Source organism: Dermochelys coriacea, chromosome 2 (genome assembly GCF_009764565.3).
Source record: "Dermochelys coriacea isolate rDerCor1 chromosome 2, rDerCor1.pri.v4, whole genome shotgun sequence".
Classification (NCBI taxonomy): domain Eukaryota; kingdom Metazoa; phylum Chordata; order Testudines; family Dermochelyidae; genus Dermochelys; species Dermochelys coriacea.
Genome location: NC_050069.1, coordinates 123585097 through 123608760, shown reverse-complemented (window position 1 = coordinate 123608760; position 23664 = coordinate 123585097). Strand labels below are relative to the sequence as shown.

Genomic DNA, 23664 nt, shown 5'->3' with positions numbered 1-23664 from the left:
CTTTATTTCAAATATAGGGCTGAGCATTTTTCCCAGCATCCATAGAAGCACCTTCAGTTTCTAATGGTCTAATAGAACAATTTACTAAGGGTCATGGTGGAGTCTCCATCACTGAGCATTTTAAAATCAAGATTGGATGTTTTTCTAAAAGATCTGCTTTAGGAATTATTTTGGGGAAGTTCTCTATATGGGCTATGTTATACAGGAGGTCAGACTAGATGATCTCAATGATCCCTTCTAGCCTTAAAATCTATGAATTCAAATGTTAGCCTGTCCATATGTCCAAAAAATACAAGTTTTTATCTTGCAATTCAAGAATATTTAGGAGTTCTGCATAAAATTATATATATGATATGATGGTGGGTTTTGTTTATTTCTATTCCCCACTGGTGTAGTCAACAGCAGGCAGATTTTAGAATCAGCTTAATTTTGAAGTTTATGGGGATTTTATGTTTGTTTTCTCTAAGTTTTCCAAGAAAAGGCTGCATAACCAAAAAAATCTTTGTAGATGGATTTTTTTAAACATTGTTTATCATCAGCAATATATTTTTTTAAAAAATCCATTCTAGAAATGGCTTAAAATGACAACAAACAATGTTTTTTTGGTTTTGTTTTTCACCTGAGGTTGAGTATCCAGAATTTCTCTTACAACAGAAAATAGAAAATTTTCAAATACATTTTCCTATCTTGGAGTAATGAGGTCCACAGATCTATGACATTGTGTACTCTGCTCCAAGCAGCCCTGGAGGCAGATCAAACCTGTCTATCAGAGGCGGGGAGGTGTGGCTCCACCATGGAGAAACTGCCAGTTGAGACACTTCCGTAGATTATGAAAAATTAAGCACACTATATCAGTAAGGAAATTTAAGCACTGACTACATAAAACAATCCTTCTGCAGAGCAAGGAATTCAATTAAAATTTTGAGTGCCAATTAATAATTCAATATCTTTTTCCAGTTAACAGCCCATTCAGGGTGTGTTGGGTCTGTGAACCTCATTACTCCAAAAAAAGAAAAATTTCAGATAAGACACAGATACATTGTATTTTTATTCATCGTAAGGTCTACAGATCCATGCCATTGGGATTTTTATAGCTGTGTCCACTTAAAGGGGAACTATATGCTGTTATGTATATGTGAAAGGGGATAACCCTTTCCTAATAGTTAGTGGGACACTACAGCAAGGGGCACCTGTCTAATGAAGGCAGCATCAGACTATGACTGGATGTCCAGCTTTTAGAAGTTTGAAGATGACATGAACAGGTGACCAGAGGTGGCTGCTCTGAAGATTTTTTTTCTTATAGGAGGTATGTGATCCTTCAAACTAGGGAAATGTGGTTTAGAATAAATTATTATAAGGTAGGTGCACAACTGATCGAAAGACCACACTCAAAGAGTAGTTATTAACGGCCCACTGTCAAACTGGGAGGGCATATCTAGTGGGATCCTGCAGGGATCAGTCATGTGTCCAATACTATTCAATGTTTTCATTAATGACTTAGATAATGGAGTGGAGAGTATGCTTATAAAATATACAATGACACCAACCTGGGAGAGGTTTGCAAGCACTTTGGAGGACAGGATTAGAATTGAAAATGACCTTGACCAACTAGAGAATAGGTCTGAAATCAATAAAATGAAATTCAATAGAAACAATGCAAAGCACTACACCTAGGAAGGGAAAAATCAGAAGCACAACTACAAAAGGGAGAATAACTTGCGAGGAGGTAGTATTGCTGAAAAGCATCTGGGAGTTGTAGTGGATCACAAACTGAATATGAGACAACATGATGCAGTTGCAAAAAAGCCTAATATTCTAGGGTGTATTCACTGAAGTGTTGTATAAAAGATGGGAGGTAACTGGTGAGACCTCAGCTGGAGTACTGTGTCCAATTCTGTGCACCACAGTTAAAGATGTGGACAAACTGGAGGGAGTCAAGAGAAGAGCAACCAAAACAATAAGAAGTTTAGAAAACCTCACCTATGAGGAAAGGTTAAAAAACTGGTCATGTTTAATGAGAAAAGACAACTAAGGGGTATCTGATAGTCCTCAAGTATGTTAAGGGATGTTATGAAGACAATGATCAATTGTTCTCCATTGTCCACTCAAGGTAGAACAAGAAGTAATGGGCTTAATCTGCAGCAAGGCAGATTTAAGTTAGATATTATGAAAAACTTCCTAGCTATTAGGGTACTTAAAGTCTGTTAATGGAGGTTGAGGAATCCCCACCACTGGAGGCTTTTAAGAATAGGTTAGACACCTGTCAGGAATGGTCTACTTTTACATTATCCTGCCTTAGGTCAGGGGGCTGGACTAGATGACCACTTGAGGTCCCTTCCAGTCTTACACTGCTATGATTCTATGAAGCTGCCATGACTCTGAAGGAGTAAGCTCTGATATTGGAAGATGGAGTTATGCTTTTTGATTTGTATACTTTTGAGATACAATATCTCAGCTATCTGGAAATGGAGGATTTCAAAACCTTGTTTCCCTTTGATGCTGGATAATAAAGCACAAACAAAGCATTTGTTCTTGTGATCTGTGTTAATTATCTATTTTGAGTGCATTGCAGCCATCCAAAACATGCCACAATTTCTCACAATTTCTCTCTGGAGTTTCGCAAAAAGAAAAGGAGTACTTGTGGCACCTTATAGACTAACAAATTTATTTGAGCATAAGCTTTCGTGAGCTACAGCTCACTTCATCGGATGTATCCGATGAAGTGAGCTGTAGCTCACGAAAGCTTATGCTCAAATAAATGTTAGTCTCTAAGGTGCCACAAGTACTCCTTTTCTTTTTGCGAATACAGACTAACACAGCTGCTACTCTGAAACCTGTCTCTGGAGTTTGATGGAGCTGGACAGAAGGATGAAAAACAAATTTCCTGTGCTCTCTGGAGCTTGGAGTTATTTTTTTAGGATCAATAGAGGGTTGGTTCTGAGTACCACATTAGCCTTAGGGAACAGTACTGAAGTTCCAAGAAAAGAGCTCCTAACTCAAACACCCTGTGAACAGACATGATTGTCATTTAAAAAAAAAAAACAATGTTGAGCAAGTAAAGAAAGTCTTCATTAATGGTTCAACAGGAAGGCCTGTAATGGCACTAAGAACTAAGGCTCATAAAAGGAACTTCATACATGTCAGGAGAATGTAGAAGCAATGCTTCTCTCCTAAGAAAAACGCTGGACATCTGGATAAGACTAAATTCACTACTTGTCTACTGCACTAAAGATGCTAGACAAAGCAGCAACTTGATCTTTGAGAGTCTGAACTGCCAAGTCTGAGTCCATTTTGAAGAAATCTGCAAATCAGTGGTACCAATTCACATGGGGACTGGAGATGGAAGGTGAAACCCTTGTCCTGGTACCAATCATTAAAACTTGATCAGGCCCTTGAATATGCTTAGATTATTTATTTCTGGGAAGCTAAAATTGTGGATATTAACTCTCTGAATGATCTCTTTGCTTAAGAGACTCTGTTCAAGAACCAGGCAGCTAGGCTCAGACTGTCTGGATTTTGATGCATGACAGGCTCTGTAGGGCCCTACCAAATTCACAGCAATGAAAAACCCATCACAGACAAAATCTGTGAAATCTGGTCTTTTGTGTGCTTTTACCCTATACGAGACAGATTTCATGGGGGAGACCAGTGTTTGTCAAACTGAGGGGCCTGACCCAAAAGGGAGTTGCAGGAGGGGAGGGTCACAAGGTTATTTTATGGGGTCACACTATGGCTACCCTTACTTCGGCACTGCTGCCTTCAGATTTGGGCAGATGGAGAGCAATGGCTGTTAGTGGGCACCCAGCTCTGAAAGCAGCGCCCCACCAGCAGTAGCGCAGAAGAAAGGGTGGCAATACCATACCATGCCACCCTTACTGCTGTGCCGCAGCCTTTAGAACTGGGCGGCCAGATAGTGGCGGCTGCTAACTAAGGGCCTAGCTTGGCCGGCAACAGAAGTAAGGGTGGCAATACCATATCATGCCATCCTTACTTCTGCATTGCTGCTGGCGGCGGCGACTCTGCCTTCAGAGCTGGGCTCCTGGCCAGCAGCTGCTGCTGCTGCTCTCTGGCCGCCCTGCTGTTACTAAACCAAAGGGCAAGGACCTGTATTGGTAATGTTTTGCTGCAAAATCAAAGTTTAGGAAGCATCTGGGAGACTGTCAATTTGGTTTCAGAGTAGCAGGCATGTTAGTCTGTATTCACAAAAAGAAAAGGAGTACTTGTGGCACCTTAGAGACTAACATTTATTTGAGCATAAGCTTTCGTGAGCTACAGCTCACTTCATCGGATGCATTCATCGGATGTCGATTTGGTGTATGAGATTGGCATCATTCACATCTACCACCGTCCTGCAGTCCCTTTCATCGATGGCAGCTAGTATGGATTTTAAAGTTTCCGTCTTGAATTTTGATTTTTCTTTTCAAGGTATCTGTTCATTTACTTGATGTCAAGAAGTGCTTTGTAGCCTTGACTTTTAGCAAGGAGGGAAGGGAGGAGACTAGGAATAATATACAGCAAGGCCTTTTTCTGCTGAAGAGGTGGGACAGGTTCAGTTACTCCCATTCACAGGAGATCTAGAATGGCTGTCTGCATGCCCCGATTCCTCCTCAGGCAGAAGCTCTTAGGCTGAGCAAGACCACACTTGCAACACTGTCCGCCCACCTTAGCATTGCTTGTGAAAGCATGTGGGGGCACTTAGGGTGTCAAATGACAATTCTCTCTTATTTACTTATTCTTGTTGGCTTGATGCCCTCAACAGTTTTCATGCTTAAAGGAGGGGGCTGAGCTTATGTCTGCCTGGAGTTGGCTGCCTCTGAAGGTCCTGTATAGAGAGGCGGCCACTTTTTCAGGTAAAAATTTTTTTTCCCAGTCTTTGACCAGTAGGGAAAAAGGTGCGTTTATCTTCAGTGGAGCCACCTGGATGAATTTTGGTTGGTGCAAACTGAGAAACCTTCTGGCCTTATAGAATGGGATAGAAGAAAGAAGTGGCAGGCAAAGAGGTCCATTAGTGCCTGCCAGTTCTTCCATGTCTGGACTGATGTCCCTCTTATTGCTCCATAGTTATCTGCTGTGGGAGGAGGTGGTAATGAATCATGGCAACCTGCAACAGAACCTAAGAGCAATAACCAGGACATTAGGGCCAAGTGACCCACAGTGAGAGCTAGGAATGACAGCCCATTAACACATGGCAACCTGCTGCAGCATCTGAGGACAAAAGCCCACTGCTTTCCCAGTCTTTAGGTGTGGCACACTCACAGGGTACATTAAGGATTATCTGCCCTGTTACATGCCATGAAGGTGAACAGGAAAAACCAACTGCTAAACATTATCTGTCCTGCCACTTCTTGCAGATTTATGCAGTTAGAGGGAAACAGATTTGACCTTCTGCCTTAGAAGAGTCCCCTGAATCAGACTCTTCAGAAGATGAATGGGACTGGGGCTTTATTTGGTGCTTTGTTGGGGTAACTAGTGGGGGTCTGAACATCTGTGAAACCTCATTTAAATGCCTCATCTTGGTTCCTCCTCCTTCTCAGGAGAAACATTTCAGACAGATGGTTCCCTGGAGGGAGGGGGATAGGGACCTTGTGGTTACTCTTTCAAGTAGCACTCTTGCCCTGAGAAAGGATTTTATGCTAGAAAGGTTGCAGCTGGGGGCTTCCGAGGGTCCCAAGCTTTGTGTAAAGGAAATCCCTGGATGTGGCCTGGAGCTAGGTTGACACCACCCCAAGGACACCAAGCTGAGCCACTGCAGTGGCCTGCTGTGTAATGGAGAAAGAGGTTGGCCTGCTCTCTTTGCTCTTTCTCTAGATCCCTCTAGAGTAGTAGCTCCCTGCCCCTGAAGCAATGCAGAGGGAGGGATTGGGCAGCTGCTCTGTGGTCAACAGACATGGCTATGGGCAAGAGCTCCAGAGGCTGGGCAAGAAGCTTCCCTGGCCCCTTGATACTGTGCTTCAACCTATCTCCCCGAACACTGGGAAGGGGGGGAGGGAAAGGAGGGATCAATCGCTTGCTAGTACCAGGAGTGTTGCTGTCATCTGTGCCAGGCACAGGGGATTTTTCTTACAACAGATATGGAGATTAAGCCATTTTCTCCCTTTTTCTTTAAAATGGGTTGGGGGGGAACCGGTCTGCCTGCCTGCAGCTGGAGAAACAGATGAAATTTGGCAGTTTCTCAGAGATGGAGCCACACTTTCCCTGCCTCCGAGTGACAAGTTTGGCCTGCCTCCAAGGCTGCCTAGAGCACAATACCTAATGGCATGGATCTGTAGATCTCATTACAAATAAGAAATGCAAGTTGATAATGCTATAGCAAAAGTATTGAACACAGAACACTTGCCACAACTAAACAAAGTTATTGATTCACATTTAAAATATGTCCAGCAGTACACGCTTAAGAGATTACAGAAAGGTGAATTGATGGTAACTCACAATATACTTAACACAGGTGTCTGCACTTCTGAGAATCACAAGATTATGCTAACACCTCTAGTTTGAATTTTGTCAGGGTTGTAAATATTTAGAATTATGCACACAGACTGCAATGTGAGACAAAGGAACAACTATTTCATTGATGTGAATGATGTAAAAAGGAATTTGGGTGTATACAATACAGACAGTGAAAGACTATTGAAAAGGAAATGAAGTTTCAGTACTATGTGAATTATAAGAAATATCTTAAGATTGCTTCTGTGTAATAGTGCAAACTGTACCCATGAACTGCAGTAGAAAGTTTGTCTAAGGCTCCCTTGAAAATACTGAAGGAATAAACTGAATATAGTTGTTGTACTATGACATTTTACTTCATTTAAGTACAGCAAATTTCACCAGTCCTATGATTTATACAGTACACAAAATATGTACATAAAAGAAAACCAAACCCATCAAAAAGTGACATATAATATATCTACGAAATGTGCAAATTTCTTTAATGCAAGTTAAACAAAGCATATGCAGGGATAGAATTTTACAGTAATGGAATGTACTGTATTCTAAATACCTCAATGATCTTTCATATCTACAGTGCAAACTTACAAGGCACAAACTCAATGCTGACACTATATAGTGTTGTAAGTTACATTCAGGCACATCTTAGAATCCATACTCCTTTAGAAAAAGTCACTGGAAGTAACGTGATACTACTATTGTATTTTGTTTAGAGAGGTATTGTCAAAATCTTTAAGCATTAAACTGATACGTGCTATGCACTGTATTAAAAAGAGGTACTTAGGACAATTTAGCCCATCATCTCAAAGTTGTAGCCTTTTACTACTTCTTCCCTACATTTCCCAGGTTCTGAAAATATGATTACAAGTTAGTTCCAGAAGTACCTCCCTTACAACATTCAAAGACTGGTTATATCCTGCCTTCAATTATGTAATCTTATGCAAGTATGCTAAAACATTCTGTATGTTTGGTCAAAACTCCCGCTGAAAGTAAATCTGGATTAAAAAAAAAAAAAAGTCAGCGAAGAACTTTCTTCCAAGATTCTTAAATTTAGTGAGTCTTTGCTCGATTGCACAGTGACAGATGTCTATCAGCTAGTAGAATTAAAAAACAAACAAACAAAAGTTTGCTGTTTAAGGCAATAATTAAACACAGCATACCAGAAAAAGAGCCAAGTACCAGTTCAATATCTGTATTTATCGTAAGTACTGGCCATTACATAAGTTCAAAATATTTGCCCCCATCACAGTGTTCTTTGCTTACCTATTTTACAGGACATGTACATCTGCAATATCCGATTTATTAGCAAATTTTGAGATCTTTAACTGAAAATAAAACAATTAACGTGCAGGCTAATTGACTGACATTCAGAACACGACAGTTACACACGTTCTCTTCCATACCAAAATAGGTCATTCATTGTTGGGCCCAATGGGACTATCAATAATTTGTAGCCAGGCCTACCAGATATTACCTAAAATTTAAAGGTTAGTAAAACTTAACTAATCTTTTAAGAGATTTCTAATATTTAAATACAATTTACCACATCACTTTTGCTTTTCCATATGATCCTAAAATTATACTCTTAGTATTACCTCTCAGTAGACATTTAATAGACATTTGAGGAAAACAATACAATACAAAAGCTCAAAGGGTCTTTGCAAAGATATCTTCTATTCCATGTGCAAAGTAAGAAGGAAGTGATTTTTTTTCATTGGCAATTATTTGAAATGCCATCAATAAGGAGGCAAAAATACCTATGAAAGAGAAAACATAAAGGTTGAGTATTCCACAACTGTCTTTGGTTTAGCCTTCCTGACCAAAGTCTTCTGTAAACTTCTTTAATTTTTCCAGATCCTGTTCATTTACTGTTGGTTTTGTGCTAGCTAGTGACCTTAGCATATCACTCTGTCAGAAAAAGAAAATAGTACAGATTATATTAAGAACTACAGAAGTATTTTCATAAACACAACATTAGCAACAATATCACATCCAATAATCGTGCTAATATGCACACTGGAAAAAATCTTCAACTGGGACAGCCATGAAACACTGAAGTAACAAGTCATACAAAAGTATAAATGAGCCAAAAACATTTACATGCATACTTTCCATAATATAAAATATGTGGTCCATGAATAAAGACAGAGGTACATCAGTGATATTTCTAACAGTGAAACCTTGGTCAGTAAAACTTTTAGGTTTAACCTGCTCCGGTAACCAGCACACAATTTGGTACATAATTGCTTAGTAAAAGGGAACAACTTCATACCGTAGGTCTGTCAACTGTTGCTCACTATCATAAGTTTAACTACAATAATTTATATAAGGGAGGAAAAATCAGGTGTTCAAGTACATGCCATGGTACAATACAATAGATGTTGAGTTGGTATATGAAACAAATATTTTATAACCGATATCTAGCAAAATTTAGCTATTCATTACTGATAGGCAAACCCTCTTCAATTACCAAAAACAGTTTTTACAAATCTCAAGAGGCTAATATCTGTGTCATTTCAATTCAGCCAACCACCACTATGACACACTGGATTTTCATAGGCTAAAACAGGGGCAAAAGTTTTTCTATGAAACCAGAAGCCTGGAGATAAAAAGGCACTTACTAATATTCAGTACAAAAAATTGTAGTTTCAATCCTAGGTAGTACTGATTGGAGTAGGTACATTACAAACCATATTATTTGAAAAACACTGCCAAACACATGAAATGTTAACAGGACTATTTTGCAGACAATGATCACAAAATTAACTGACTACTCTTTAAAAGGCATTAATGCCTGATCTGATTAAGAACGAGCTGATTTCTAACACTGAAAGACACAAACATAGGATTGCTGCCAGTGAAGAACTTGGGTTCCTTAAATACGTTCAACAATACTATCTGTAACAATCTGGGTCCAGAAACCCCAAGGGGAGAACAAAAGGTTTGAACCCCCAAAATAAGCAGTTAAATCAACTGATTGCATACAAATGTTACTGTACTATAAAAGTATATCAAGTAAGGTCTTTATCTTGTGTGCTAAACTCAATCATTATGAGATACATACACAAATTCATGTATTTGTATATATAGGAAACCGTGCGGCAACTTCAGCCATACTTTACAGTAGGGTGGTGAGCACTCAGGCATGGAGGGGCACCTCCCAAAACAGTTGTTTACATGACCCCTGCTTCAGACTTCAAGTAACTAGGCCTTCAAGTACCAGGAAAGGACAAGGGTGGGCCATTACAGTTAATGGAAAGTCTCTGAAACAACTCGAGGTTGAAAAGAGCACAGTGGCTCCCCAACATCAAATCAGGAGGAAATTTTACAACTGTAATTAACCATGAATCATCATGGACTGAGAGAACAAAAACACAAAGAAAAGGAAAACCCTTTTTAAGGCAGGCTTGGAACTGAGCTGAGGGTTTTTTTAATTCAGAAGCTGGGGGACAAGTCTCAACGCACGAGGTTGTCTGTGAATGCTGGATCGCTCATATAGCTGGGAAACTGTATTAAGGCAAAAGGTAACTTGTAGTAGAAAAGGGAATGTATCTGATATAGAAGTATAAAGCCTGAGGTTATGTCTTCAGGTTTATTTTCTGTGTGAGTCAGATGTTTGCTTTGCCTTATTATTTTGTCTTTGAACTGTGGATTTTCTATTCAATAAAATTTTTTTCATTTTTGTCCTAAACAGGTCTCTGTTGGGCAAACTGTGGCATGTGTAGGCCACAGTGAACTGAGATCTGGGGGGGTTGGTTTCACACCTTTGGGGGCAACGAACCACAGGGGAAAAGTCCAAGTGCCTGGGAGGACATATGTGGGGAGACGCAGGACTAGAAGGGTTGTTGGTGTCACCTTGCAAAAGAGCAAGTAGGCTAGTGAGAGCCAGGGTGACACCTTATGCTTGTGGGCTGGCTACTGATGTCAGGGATCTGAACCATAGCTGCACAGTACAGAGGCCCCCAAGTACCAGGGCAGGTGGAAACAGAATCCTTTACCAGTCTGGGTAGTCTACAAAGTGTCACACCAACTCTACATAGTGCCCAAAAGGTAGACAGAAATCCTGTTAGGCCATCAGATCGAGATGCAGGGCTAGACTTGCAAAATTGGGTGTGCACACACATCTGTGTATGACTAACTTATGCAAATATCCATTAAAGGTGCACAGAAACAATACGGCTAGTGTTAATTTTTAGGTTTTGTTTTTGAGAAAGGAGATGGAGAAGCACCGAAACCTAAGTAAAGAGCTAGTTGATAAAAAAAAAAGTTAACTCCAACTATAGAAGCTTTTAACACTAAAGAATTGTATTAGAATGGATGGCAAAATCAGACTGGTCAGTTTCACATAGAAGTTCTGATGCAGACAGTAAAATGCAAGAAGTCAGACATCCATGGTGAAAAATAGTTTGTTTTTAAATGTTCTATACCAGGGATCGGCACCACTTTTAATTAGTAGTAGATTTATCTCAGACTAAATAGGATTTAGCCCAAGGTACTTTTTGTCTACTGGGCAGAAAGCCACCTCAGGTTCTTTTGATTACCTATTTGTCTCAAAAATAGAAAAAAAAATAAAGCAATCATGCATTATAAGCTGTCAGTTGAATGACACAGATACCTTTGACATGGCATCTCTGGCATGACTAGGGAGTTCTGAAAGCAGTAGCCAGTCGTAGCAGGAGTCTATTTGCTGCACTTACAGAGAACATCATATGGCTCTGGGTGTGTACATTTGACCCTGTTCTCTTAGTATAGAGCAGGGATCGGCAACCTTTAGCACACGGCCCATCAGGGAAATCCACTGGCGGGCCGGGCCGGTTTGTTTACCTGCAGCATCCGCAGGTTCAGCCGATTGCAGCTCCCACTGGCCGCGGTTTGCCGTTCCAGGCCAATGGGGGCTGCGGGAAGTAGCGGCCAGCACATCCCTTGGCCCACGCCACTTCCCGCAGCCCCCATTGGCCTGGAACGGCAAACCGCGGCCAGTGGGAGCTGCAATCGGCTGAACCTGCGGATGCTGCAGGTAAACAAACCGTCCCGGCCCGCCAGTGGATTTCCCTGGTGGGCCGTGTGCCAAAGGTTGCCGATCCCTGCTCTATACTAAGAGAACAGGGTCAAATGCACACACCCAGAGCCATATAATGTTCTCTGTAAGTGCAACAAATAGACTCCTGCTACGACTGGCTACTGCTTTCAGAACTCCCTAGTCATGCCAGAGATGCCATGTCAAAGGTGTCTGTGTCATTCAACTGACAGCTTATAATGCATGATTGTCTCAAAAATAGAAAAAAAATAAAGCAAATAGGTAATCAAAAGAACCTGAGGTGGCTTTCTGCCCAGTAGACAACAAGTACCTTGGGCTAAATCCTATTTAGTCTGAGATAAATCTACTACTAATTAAAAGTTTCCCAATGCAGACTACTTTTACTCTGAGTAAACGTTGTAGCTAAGATACCCCAGCTAGTACTTTTAAATTTCATGAGCAGTGATGATCTGATAAACTCTTTCAGTCACTACTTGACTAGATACAACATGTATAGTGGCAGCTCAAATCTCTCCTCAACTCTCCCTCCAGCCAAATGTACCTATATCCACTATTTTGTATAGATCTGGTCTTGCAATTCTTGGAAAAACATGGCACCAATAAGTGTCATGTAACAGATTTCGCTATATTGATTGAACTGAAATTGAGTGAGCCAAAGATTATGATTTTTTTTTTTTATAAACAGGAGAGAATTGTTGTTTCTCTACACATGATAGAATATATTCTATGTTCCAGACTAAAAATAATTTTTAAAGAGACGAGTAAAGGAATGGGGGGGTAGGGAGGGGGTTCTCGCACCCCTTTGTGCGAAATACACTGCAACTACCATTATACACATATATAATCACTTGTCACAAAATTGTATTTGATAATGGGAGTTTTCAGCATTATTTTCGATCTGTAAACATCAGCCTACAGTACAACAATTGACTATATTCTCTCAATAAAGCAATACAATCATGAGATTCAGGGATGACAGTGATGGAAAAATCAGTGACAACAGAGGAGAGGAACCTGAGGGGTGTTTGGGACCACTGAAAAGCAGGGATGAACAGTGGAGGAGCCACCTGGTAGGCTACCAGACAAACAACAGCTGACAACAGAAAGGTTCTAGCTGCATGTCAGCAGATGGGGAGGATGAATACAGGGAAGCTGTAAGTCAAGGGGAGAGTTGGCTCTGTATAACAAAAAGAGCTCAGCACTGTCGAACAAACTGTACCAGACTCAATTAAAATGGCATGCTGAGATTAACTGAATGCTGATGGGTATGCTCAGCCCTTCCGAAACCAGGCCACTAATTTAGGTGCCTAGCTTTAAGCACCCACGTGTGGAAAACTTTGCTTTAAGATCATAAAGTTCTATGAAGCATGAAGGAACACATTTCGTAATAAAAACCAAAATTCTGACCATGGAAACAACAGGCTCCAACAGTTTATCCCCTGGGACATCCATCCAGGTCATTTCAATGGCATTAGGATCACCTGGGGAGCACGGAGTAAGCATATCTTCTACCAAAATATTTGGATTAGACAGTGATGGTGCTTTGACCTGGAAATAAAATTAAAAAAAATCATACAAGTGAAGCATTCTAGAAAAACTTATAGACCACAGACAGAAGCTAAAAAAAACCCCAAATGCCAGTCAATACATTATTTGCTACAGAAAGTAATTGACGTTGAGAGAATTTTTAACTATTTACTGTGCAAGGAGTGGGAGAAGGGGAAATTATTTTATTCGCACCTTCCAAAAGGTTCACTATTGGTAAACCACCCGTTAGTAAATTTTAACACTTTTTGAAAACATAAAACCTAACTACAGTTGAAGCATACGAGGTTCTTGACAATTGAAATAAATTTTGGCCTTATTTGAAAAGAGTGCCCTCTTTTTAGTCTGACTTCCCTCCCACTAGTAGGCTCCACTTTCTTGCTGAAGTCCTGTGAAACAGAAGTCAGATCTTTTTTGACCATGAGGGTGGTGGCAGCAACAGCTGAACATAAAGGTCACTTCAGGGAAATCTTGTCTGTCGCTTCTTTTGGGGTTGGGTAAGGTCTAAGTTCTTGTAGATGACACTCAGTGCCAAAAGTTGCTTGAAGCGCTTCTCAGAAGCAACTATACAAATCTATAAACTGGATTAGGGAAATGCTGAGAGCGCCAAGGGTTACAGCTAACTCCCTTCCCACTTTCTGGTAATAGGAGGGGCAGATCACCCAGCACTATCAGCCTTCCCATAACATCTGGACAGTCATCCTAGAGTGCAGCAGATGGGAAATCCGCAGAGGTCCCTTCTAAACATTCAGCTACTGCTCCACAGAGTCTTCTGAGCCGCTTTCCAGCTCCTGCATTACAGAACTTGAGATGGAAAGTGGGGCCATCTAATGGGGGAGAAAAGTCATGTTTATACTAGGGCTGTTGATCAGTGTTCCCTCTAATTTTTCCCACCCATGTGTGGAATGAATTTTGTTATGTGCACCAATGTGGAGGTGATCTGTGACATATCACCTCCATATTGGTGCACATAAAAAAAATTCATGTGGCGGGGTGGGGCCAAGAGGTTCGGAGTGTGGGAAAGGGCTCAGGAAGAGGGTTGGTGTGTAGGCTCTGGCTAGGGATGTGGGCTCTGGGGTGAGGCTGGGAATGAGGGGCTCAGGGTTGGAGCAGAGGGTTGGTGTGCAGGGAGGAGAGGGCTCTGGGGTGGGGTGGGGGATGAGGGTTTGAGGTGCAGGCTGCCCTGCCCTTGGGCTACAGCAGGGAGAGAGAAAGAATTCCCCCCAGCTCTCTCTCCACAGCAGCAACTGGGGTGGGTGGAGGGGTGCCTCTTCCCCCTGCAGCAGCTCCAGTGGGGCTGGGCTGGAGGAAGGGCTCCTCTCCCCAGCAGATCCAGGGGAAAGGGCACCTCTCCCCAGCCACGGCAGCTCTGGCAGGCCCAGACTGGGCCAGGGGAGGGGTGTCTTTCCCCAACCGCAGCAGTTCCGGTGGGCCTGGGGAAGGGCTCCTCTCCCTGGCACCTTTGTAGGGGCGGGGTGACCTGCATGGCCCTAAATAGCCAGCTGCACAGCTTACAGGGAACCTAGCTATGGATTACTCGCAGTTAACTCACCTGATTAACTCAAAAAAATTAATTGCCGTTTTAATTGCACTGTTAAATAGAATACCAATTGACATTTATTAACTATTTTGGATGTTTTTCTACATTTTCAAATATTTCAATTACAAACCCAGAATACAAAGTGTACGCTGCTCACTTTATATTATTTTTGATTACAAGTATGTGCACTGTAAAAATGACACAGTATTTTTCAATTTACCTCATACAAGTACTAGAGTGCAATCTCTTTATCTTGAAAATGCAACTTATAAATGTAGATTTTTTTGTTGTTACATAACTGTACTCAAAAACAATGTAAAACTTGGGTGCCTACAAGTCCACTCAGTCCTAGTTCTCATTCAGCCAATCGTGAAGACAAACAAGTTTGTTTACATTTATGGGAGATAATGCTGCCCACTTCTTATTTCCAATGTCACCAGAAAGTGAGAACAGGCGTTCGTATGGCACTTTTGTGCCGGCACTGCAAGGTATTTACGTGCCAGACATGCTCAACATTTGTATGCTTCGGCCACAATTCCAGAGGACATGCTTCCATGCTGAAGACACTCATTTAAAAAAAAAAAAAAGCGTTAATTAAATTTGTGACTGAACTCGTTGGGGGAGAATTGTACGTCTCCGGCTCTATTTTACCTACATTCGGTCACGTATTTCTTGTTATAGGAGTCTTGATGATGACTCAGCACACGTTCATTTTAACAATGCTTTTTCTGCAGATTTGACAAAATGCAAAGAAGCTACTAATGTGAGATTTAGATAGCTACAGCACTCAAGGTTTAAGAATCTGAAGTGCCTTCCAAAATCTGAGAGGGACAACTATGGAGCATGCTTTCAGAAGTCTTAAAAGAGCAATGCTCTGCTGCGGAAACTACTGAACCCAAACCCCCAAAAGAAGAAAATCAGCCTTCTGCTGATGGCATCCGACTCAGATAATGAAAATGAACATTTGTCCGTTTGCACTACTTTGGATTGTTATCGAGCAGTACCTGTCATCAGCATAGATGCATGTCCTCTGGAATGGTGGTTGAAGCATGAAAGGACATGAATGTTTAGTGCATCTGGCATGTAAATATTTTGCAACGCTGGCTACAACGGTGCAATGAGATCACCGGCTCTCAGTTTCAGGTGACATTGTGAACAAGAAGTGGGCAGCATTATCTCCTTGTTTGTCTGAGTAATTGGCTGAACAAGAAATAGGACTGAGTGGACTTGTAGGCTCTAAAGTTTTACATTGTTTTATTTTTGAACGCAGTTATTTTTTTGTACATAATTCTACCTTTTAAAGTTCAATTTTCATGATAAAGAGATTGCACTACAGTACTTGTATTAGGTGGACTGAAAAATACTATTTCTTTTGCTTTTTACAATGCAAATATTTGTAATAAAAATAAGTATTAAGTGAGCAATGTACACTTTGTATTGTTATAACAAACCAATATTTGAAAATATAGAAAACACCCAAAAATATTTAAATAAATGGTATTCTATTATTGCTTAACAGTGTGATCAATCACATTATTAATCCGGATTAATTTTTCTAATCGCTTTACAGCCCTAGTTTATACATCATTTCCACAGTCATATATCCAAAATATATATGACCAGAGTTAACTTACTAGGTGCCTCACATTTTTAAGTAGTGTAACTAGTGCTGACAATGCTATTTTACATTGTCATTTGTTGTATTATACATCCTCAATAATTCAGAATACATGCCAACTGCTTTTTAAAGAACAGGGATTTGGGGGGAATGTAACTAATGAGTCTTATACTTTTGACATATTGAATATTTTGTTTGGTAGTCTGTCTATACATCTAAATAGACTGTACATTCTTCAGAGCAAGGAATGGCTTACTCTGTATTGGTACAGTACTTAGAACCTATAAGCCTTGATCAGAAATCACACTGAGCTAATATAATACAAATAATTAATAAGACTAAGCTTTTGACACCCATGATTAAGGTAACTGTATCCCAGAATGCACGACAGAGCCAATAGGCTAAGCTTTTCCTGAAGCAGCACTCCAGCACACTGGTAAAACATTTGGATAGGGAAGGGTATGGAGAACACTGGGATAAAGCAGGGTAGATCGATAATTTAAATCACCAATTCTAATTATGATTTAAATCAGAAAGCAGGAAACCTTGATTTAAATAATGTTAGAAGTGTTGTTTTGCATTTGTACTTTTTATTTTCTTAAGGAGAAGTTACATGTTGTTTTACAACTAAATGGAGTATTTACACTACATTTTCTTTCTTTGCTAACCAGGATATACTTACATGGTTACTGAAGGAACTATATAGCTTTACTTACATTTATTCAGAGTCTTAATTTTGTACCTTTTTATTATGTTAGAAAATGGTGACTAATGCATTTCTCATTTATTAGATTTTTATTGTGTCAAGCTATATTTAGAAAAGTTGGATTTCAATTAAAAATAAACTCCGTATTTAATTTTTTTTTTTACTAGTTAAATAAAGCTACCTTAATTGTGCTGGATACATGGGAAAAACAATTAAAACTTGTTTTGCATTTGAAACTAACAAATTCTGATTCCAGGTGCTCAACCAGTAACTTTCACCGGTTTTACTTTAAGACTCCAGCATGTCCCGCTTAATTATATAAAAAAAATTAAATAGATTAGAGTGACAGTTTAGTCCTTAACATAGGTCATCATAATTTCATATTTAAAATAGTTTTATTTTAAAAAGATAATGTACTTATGTAATTTATTTTTAAAATATCAATGTTTATCCACCATCAGACTAAAGAATTTCCAGTTAAATCTGTTGTACATCAGTCAGGGTGTATCACATTAAAAAAAAAAAAAGCTGTTGATCCCTTAGGTTAGCAGTCTATTCATGGTGATGGAATCTAAATATGTTCTCTTGCTCATTATCAGATTTGTTAGCAGCCTTTGGTACTATTGACCACTTAGCTGCTACCATTCCTGAAAGAACTAAATGTGGTTCTATTCAGGGTTTAAGGCTACTATAATGGTCACTGTTAGGCATGAACAAATACGAGGTCACGGATGAAGAGTGGTCTTTATTAGAGAAGGAATGGGAGTGGAGACCAGGGGGTCTATATCCATCTCTGCCTTACACTTCCTTTGTGACCCTGGGAAAATAATTTGGGGCCTTTTTACAATACACAATCCACTGTTACCTAGTTACAGCATAATTAAAATGTTTAGTATGGCCGGACCTAATATATTGCAATGGGTCACATAAATGAGTCTAAAATCATGTGAGGCCAATGCATCTTACAAATTTCAGCTGTGTTCTAATTAGGTGAAGGACAACTATATTTTCAATACAATTTTTGTACTGTACATAGAGCCTTAATAACAGTGTTTCAATTTCTTCATCTATAAAAATAGGAATCTCTCCCTCCTTGCCATAGGTGTTGTGAGGCTGAATGTGTTACTTTAAAGGTGATACAGATGAGAACCCTAGCTTCAACCAAAAATAATTGTAGCCATTCAGTTTAATTTAGGCTCTACTAAGAAAACTCACCGTGTGTGAATTCATTTCCATCTAATAAAAAAGTTTTTCTAATTTGAACAGAAGACACTACCCTCTAGGCTGACCATATTTCCCTATGCTCAATATGGGACACCTGGTAAAATTTCTCATATTAAACCGAGTTCAACAGCAATCAATCAGAACTATGCAGTAAAAACATTCAAACTAACATCAAGTTAACAGAGCCCTTGTTAAAAGGAAATACTGCATATCTGGATTCTTTTTTATTTACCTTTATCTTTAAGGATTTAGGGTTCACATGGGGAGAGGTGACACACACACTTCCGTATCTCTCTCTCACATGGATGTGTGTGGGTGTGAGAGACCAAACCGACCCTCCCTGCCCAGCGCTCTCCACACCTCCATGCCTAGCTATCCCCCAGGACGGACCTGCCTCTCCTGGCACCCGGTACTGTGTCTTCTGAGGCAACATTTGGGGGCACACACAGGGTCACATGCCCCCCTCACGAGATTTCTGCCAGCATGTGGCCAGCAACAGCTTTTTGCACTGCGTAGGAGGGAAGGGACGGGAGCTGCTTCCAGCCACAGGGGAGGAGGATGTGGGGAAGGGATGAGTTGGTCCGTGTCCTTGTAGAGCTCATCTCTTCTATCCCCCTCCCCTGTGGCTGGAAGCAGCTTTTCCCTTCCTGCCCGCATAGTGTCGAAAGGCAGCTAACACTTCTAGGCTGCTGCAGGCAACTGACATAACCCAGCTGCCTCCTGTCCACTGGCTATAGTGCAGGCAGGAAGGGGTTAAGCCCTAAGGATGCATTGTGCACCTGGGCCCAGGGAACTTGACTGCAGGGCCTTCAGCCAACCTAGCCAGAGAGGTGGCTCACCAGGGGAGGGTGCCTAGGGGACATAGCAGCCCCACACTCCTTGTGGGCAGAACCCAGGGCAGGTGAAGAGGGTGCTAAGCCCCTGCCCGGGGAGCTGCTGTGGAACCTACAGGGTCGGGGCGCAAACAGGAAATCACTTCCCCCCACCACTCCAGAGTTAGCCGAGGGATGGAGAGGCTTCCCTGTGCCAGCACTGTGCAGGGCTTTGGCACTTGCAGGGCTTGGCTCCTCCTGGCCAGCGCCCTAGGTCAGAGGATCTTGGGCTTTCCTGGAGTGCCAGCCCAGCCAGAGGCAGTGGGGGGAAGGAAGGAGCCTGCTGGCCAGGCTGTTGGTAAGCTGAGCACCAGTGGGTTTCCGCACAGCGCTGGGGGCGGGACATGCCCCACTGTGGGGATATGGAGGAGCAGTGGGGCTGAGGTGGGGGTGAAAGGGAAAAAGAGGGAGAGGACAGCAAGAGGGGGAGCATATAAAGGTCCGATGGGTGGTCAGCAGAGGCGACACGTAACTGGCCAGCACCTGCCCCCACTCACCAGCCACCGCAGCACACAGCCAGTGCCAGCCAGAAACAGGATGGGAGGCAGGGCCCTGCTGTCAGCAAGCCGGCACACGGGGGGGTGGGGGGGGAAGGGCAGGGGGCGGCGGCTGCGCTGACAGACCAGCAGGGAGAGCGGCTGGCTTTGCACCCTGCGGCTTTGTCCAGCCACCAGCCTTGCACACCCACCCCATCATTGGCCACTGGACCCTCCCACTCACCTCTGGTGGGCAGGTGGCTGGCGAGCAGGGATCTGGCCAGAAGTTGGACCCAGGGAAAAGAAATACAACAGAAAAGTGCAAATATAAAAGCCTTTGCCAATTCTCCTGGAGCTCAGGGAAGATGTTAACACCTGAAGTTAGCTACTTTTAACGTAGTTTTAAGTGGATGATTTCAAAGTTGGTGGTGTCCCTTTAAGCAGCAGTCAGAGGAAATTTGTCAGTCAGGAATACAAGTTACAGACTCCTGGATTCCTGTGCCATGCTCAGACCAGTTCTCTGAAACAGAGCTAAGAGAAAAAGCTCTTTGTCCTAGCATGTTCATTCTTTTCGTAGATTAAAAACATGAAAATTCACATACAAGTAATACTAATTAATCAGAAGTTAAAAGCTCAATTGCCAGAAATTTCAAAATAAAAGGAGATTTGAACTCTACAAACTAAGAGTTGGAAATTCCACAACTTTTTTTTTTTTAAACATACTTACTTTTTTAAAGTGAGTGGCTGATTGCACTTTCCTAACAGGCTGCATCAATGCATCGCGAACAATGATGCTTATGTCAGCACCAGAATAGCCATCAGTTCTCTTTCCAAGCTCTCGATAGTCTGATTCTATCAGCCTGTTCGGGGTACTCCCAAGGTGAAGCTTAAACATAGCAGTCCTACCGTGGTCCTCAGGCAAAGGAATATAAATACGCTTCTCAAACCTTAATTAAAAAAAGCCATGAACACTGACTCTTGCAGGTACTCGATGGAAAGCAGTTTATGCAAATGGTCTAACAGAACCAGAAGGAATAAGGAAGAAATCTGAGCATTATAGCTTTAAGAGTGCGCGCGCGCGCATGAAGTGAGAGTGTGGAATATTAGCACTATTTTATAAGTCTGCTAAAAAAATACTGTAATATCCATAGTAGCAATCACTAATTAAAATTACATTCAGAATATTATAACCCCGCTTCTTCCTTTTCATGACCGAGAAATCTTCCCATGGGTTTGAAATTATCCCATGCTTGCAGCATGTCTACATAGAGATTTAGTGCACGGCAAGCAGGGGGGTGACTCTATAGTGCACTAGTTTGCCACACACTAACTGGTCACATGGACCCTGCTACCATGCAGTAGAAGTTCCACAGTGTGCTTTATGTTTGAAACAGCAGTACATCAAAGCATACTATGCAACTCTTAGGCTCCAGCTACAGAGCACAGATGCGACTCCCCTGCTCAGATACCCATAGTTGCACTAGCTCTTATCAAGCTAGCCTGACTATAAACAGCAGCGTAGCCATGGTAGCATGGGTAGTGGCAGTGGAGGCACAGCTTAGCCATGCAGCGTACGTACCCTCCCCGAAACTGTGGAGTACTCAACAGTTCTAGGCTGGGCTTTTGCTGCTGCTAAGATTAGCAACAGCTTCGTAAGAGCTAGTGAGAGCACGTGTACACAAGCAGGGGAATCACATCCCTTGCCTGTACAGTAGATGGGCCCATAATGCATGGTAGTAGGGTCCACACTGCCAGTTACTGAGCTGTAGATTCACACCCTGATTTGTTGCACACTAAATCTCCATGTAGACAAACCCTTAGTCACAGCAGACAGATTTTGTTTCTAGAAGGAGCTCAAGGGACAAAAATCCCTTCAATATTTTTGAGGTGTGGAGTGTCAAAACAGCTTTTTTGCTCAATTAACCAAAGTATGGCTGAACAACTATTAATAACATCTCTTAAGTTTACAAATCTATTTTAATAAAGTTCATCAACTGAAATGTAACTTCAGGGCATGTTCAGTGAGACTCTGCTACAAATTTTGGTACCTTAATCAAGCCTTCCTAGGAGGCTTTTAGAACTGCAGTTCTCCCTGACAAGTACAGTGACTATTGTTCTTGGACTGCTGGGATTATTTCCCTAAAATGCATGCATGTAAAGCACAATGTAGTGTCATTTTTCAATGCTGGAAAAGTTGCCACAAAATATTAGCTAGAGCAGTGGTTTTCAAACTTTTTTTCTGGCAACCCAGTTGAAGAAAATTGTTGATGCCCACGACCCAACTGATCTGGGGATGAGGGGTTATGGGTGCAGGAGCTGGGGCAGAGAGTTGGAGTGTGGGGGTAAGGGCTGCTGGGGGGGCCAGGGATGAGGGGTTTGGGGTGCAGGATGGGGCTCTGGGTGGGAGGGGGACTCATGGCTGGGGCAGGGTGCAGGACAGGATCAGGACTCTGGGCTGAGGGTGCAGGCTCTAGTATGGGGCTGGGGATGAGGGGTTTGGGGTACAGGAGGGGGCTCTGGATTTGGAGGGGCTCAGAGTTTGGGGCAGGGGATTGGAGTGCAGGGTTACCTTGGGCAGCTCCCGGTTAGCAGCGCAATGGGGGTGCTAAGGCAGGCTTCCTGCCTGTCCTGGTGTTGCAGACCACACTGCACCTCCCCAAAGCAGCCAGTCGCAGGTCCAGCTCTGTGTGGCTCTCTCCCGTAGCCACCGGACTCTCTTCCTCTCCCCCCCCAGCAGAGCCAGTGCTTGGGGCAGAGGCTGTGTGCAGCGCCCCTTGGCCCACCCCTGGGGCCTAGGAGCTGGACCTGCTGCTGGCCACTTCCAGGGCGCAGCGCAGTGTCAGAACAGGTAGGGATTAGCTGGGCAGCACAGAAACAGGACTTTTAACAGTCCGGTTGGCGGTGCTGACTAGAGCCACTGTGACCCAGTGCCTTACATTCTGTGACCCAGTACTGGGTCGTGACTCGCAGTTTGAAAACCACTGAGCTAGGGGGTATGTGGTGCAACAAGTCCATGCACTGGCCCTTTACCATACTTACAAAGACCAGAAAATTAGCTTCTCTCTTTTGAATGCACTTCAGCATAATTGCTATTCTCTGCTCAAGAAAACCTCAGGACTAGACAAAGTAGGTGTTTTCAACTGAGGTAAACTCAGAACTTGTGTATGTGAGAAGAGAGAGATAAAGGGGCAGAGACCTACATGGCACCAGCACATATTGCATGCAACCAAAGATTGGTCTGACTAGTATTATTTAAGGTGACCACAGGACCCCCTCCCCACACATTCAGGATCTACTATAAAAGAATTGGAGTTTTCCAGTGTATGGGAGACCTGAAGATCTATACAAGGTAGTTAAAGCAGGATAGTATTTCCGAACATTCACAGATTAAGCCACCACCTAATCACTAGTGAATTGAAAAAAATTAACACTTTGTGCTGTATAGCCTGAAGTTGCATATTTTACTGGACAATACACGTTTTGTTATAAATTACCTTCTCCTGATAGCAGAATCCAGAACCCAGGGTATGTTTGTAGCTCCCAAAACCAAGATTCCTTCATTGTCTACACCAACCCCTACACCAGAACAGGTAATATTTAATAATGTAAACAGTTTTTTTAAAGTATTTTAAAACATCTTGAAAGGCTCATCTTGAAAAACTACAAATTATCTTCAGTAATCTTACCTAAACTGTGTGTCAAACAAGCCAAATTTGATATTAATTGCTTTAATTAACTGTTCCTTAATGCCATTAATCTTACCTTGCATCTGAACTAGGAATTCTGTTTTAATTCGTCTAGCAGCCTCACTTTCATTCTCATTTCTTGATCCACACAGAGAGTCTATCTCATCAATGAAGATAATAGAAGGTTTGTTTTCTCTGGCAAGCTGGAATAAGTTTTTCACTAATCTAGAAAAAAAAATGATCTTCCATGAGACTACAGCAAGTCAATATTATTGTACTGCATCATATCAAGCTTACCACAGGATAAGAAATCAAGGTTCATAATCATGATTTTAAGTAAGCAGTTGAGGATCCTCAAGAGGAAAATTTCTTTAGCTCTGTAATTGGTGCTTCCCTCTAATCAAAGTCATCTGGCAATGCTGGAGGGAAATGAGGACTATAAAGTATGGTGCTTCAGTCATGCTCTAGCTAGTGAAAGATCTGTTCATGTTTGCTTTCGGTCCTTTACAAGCTGG

General features: G+C 41.9%; 1 protein-coding gene across 2 annotated transcripts in view; it reads right to left on the bottom strand.

Annotated features, from left to right (window-relative positions):
- Window positions 1-6775: 6775 nt before the first annotated feature.
- VPS4B (vacuolar protein sorting 4 homolog B) overlaps window positions 6776-23664 on the bottom strand; it is a 36395-nt gene continuing 19506 nt past the window's right edge. The window contains exons 7-11 of one of the 2 annotated variants that reach the window (XM_038390835.2): window positions 23226-23374; window positions 22958-23039; window positions 20191-20410; window positions 12890-13030; window positions 6776-8352 (exon numbers count right to left, since the gene is read on the bottom strand). In XM_038390835.2, coding sequence (XP_038246763.1) covers window positions 8251-8352; window positions 12890-13030; window positions 20191-20410; window positions 22958-23039; window positions 23226-23374 — 694 coding nt within the window. In that variant the 3' untranslated portion in view covers window positions 6776-8250. Of the gene's footprint in view, window positions 8353-12889; window positions 13031-19762; window positions 19995-20190; window positions 20411-22957; window positions 23040-23225; window positions 23375-23664 lie in introns of those variants that run through there. The other variant, XM_043508414.1, reaches the window with a different exon arrangement.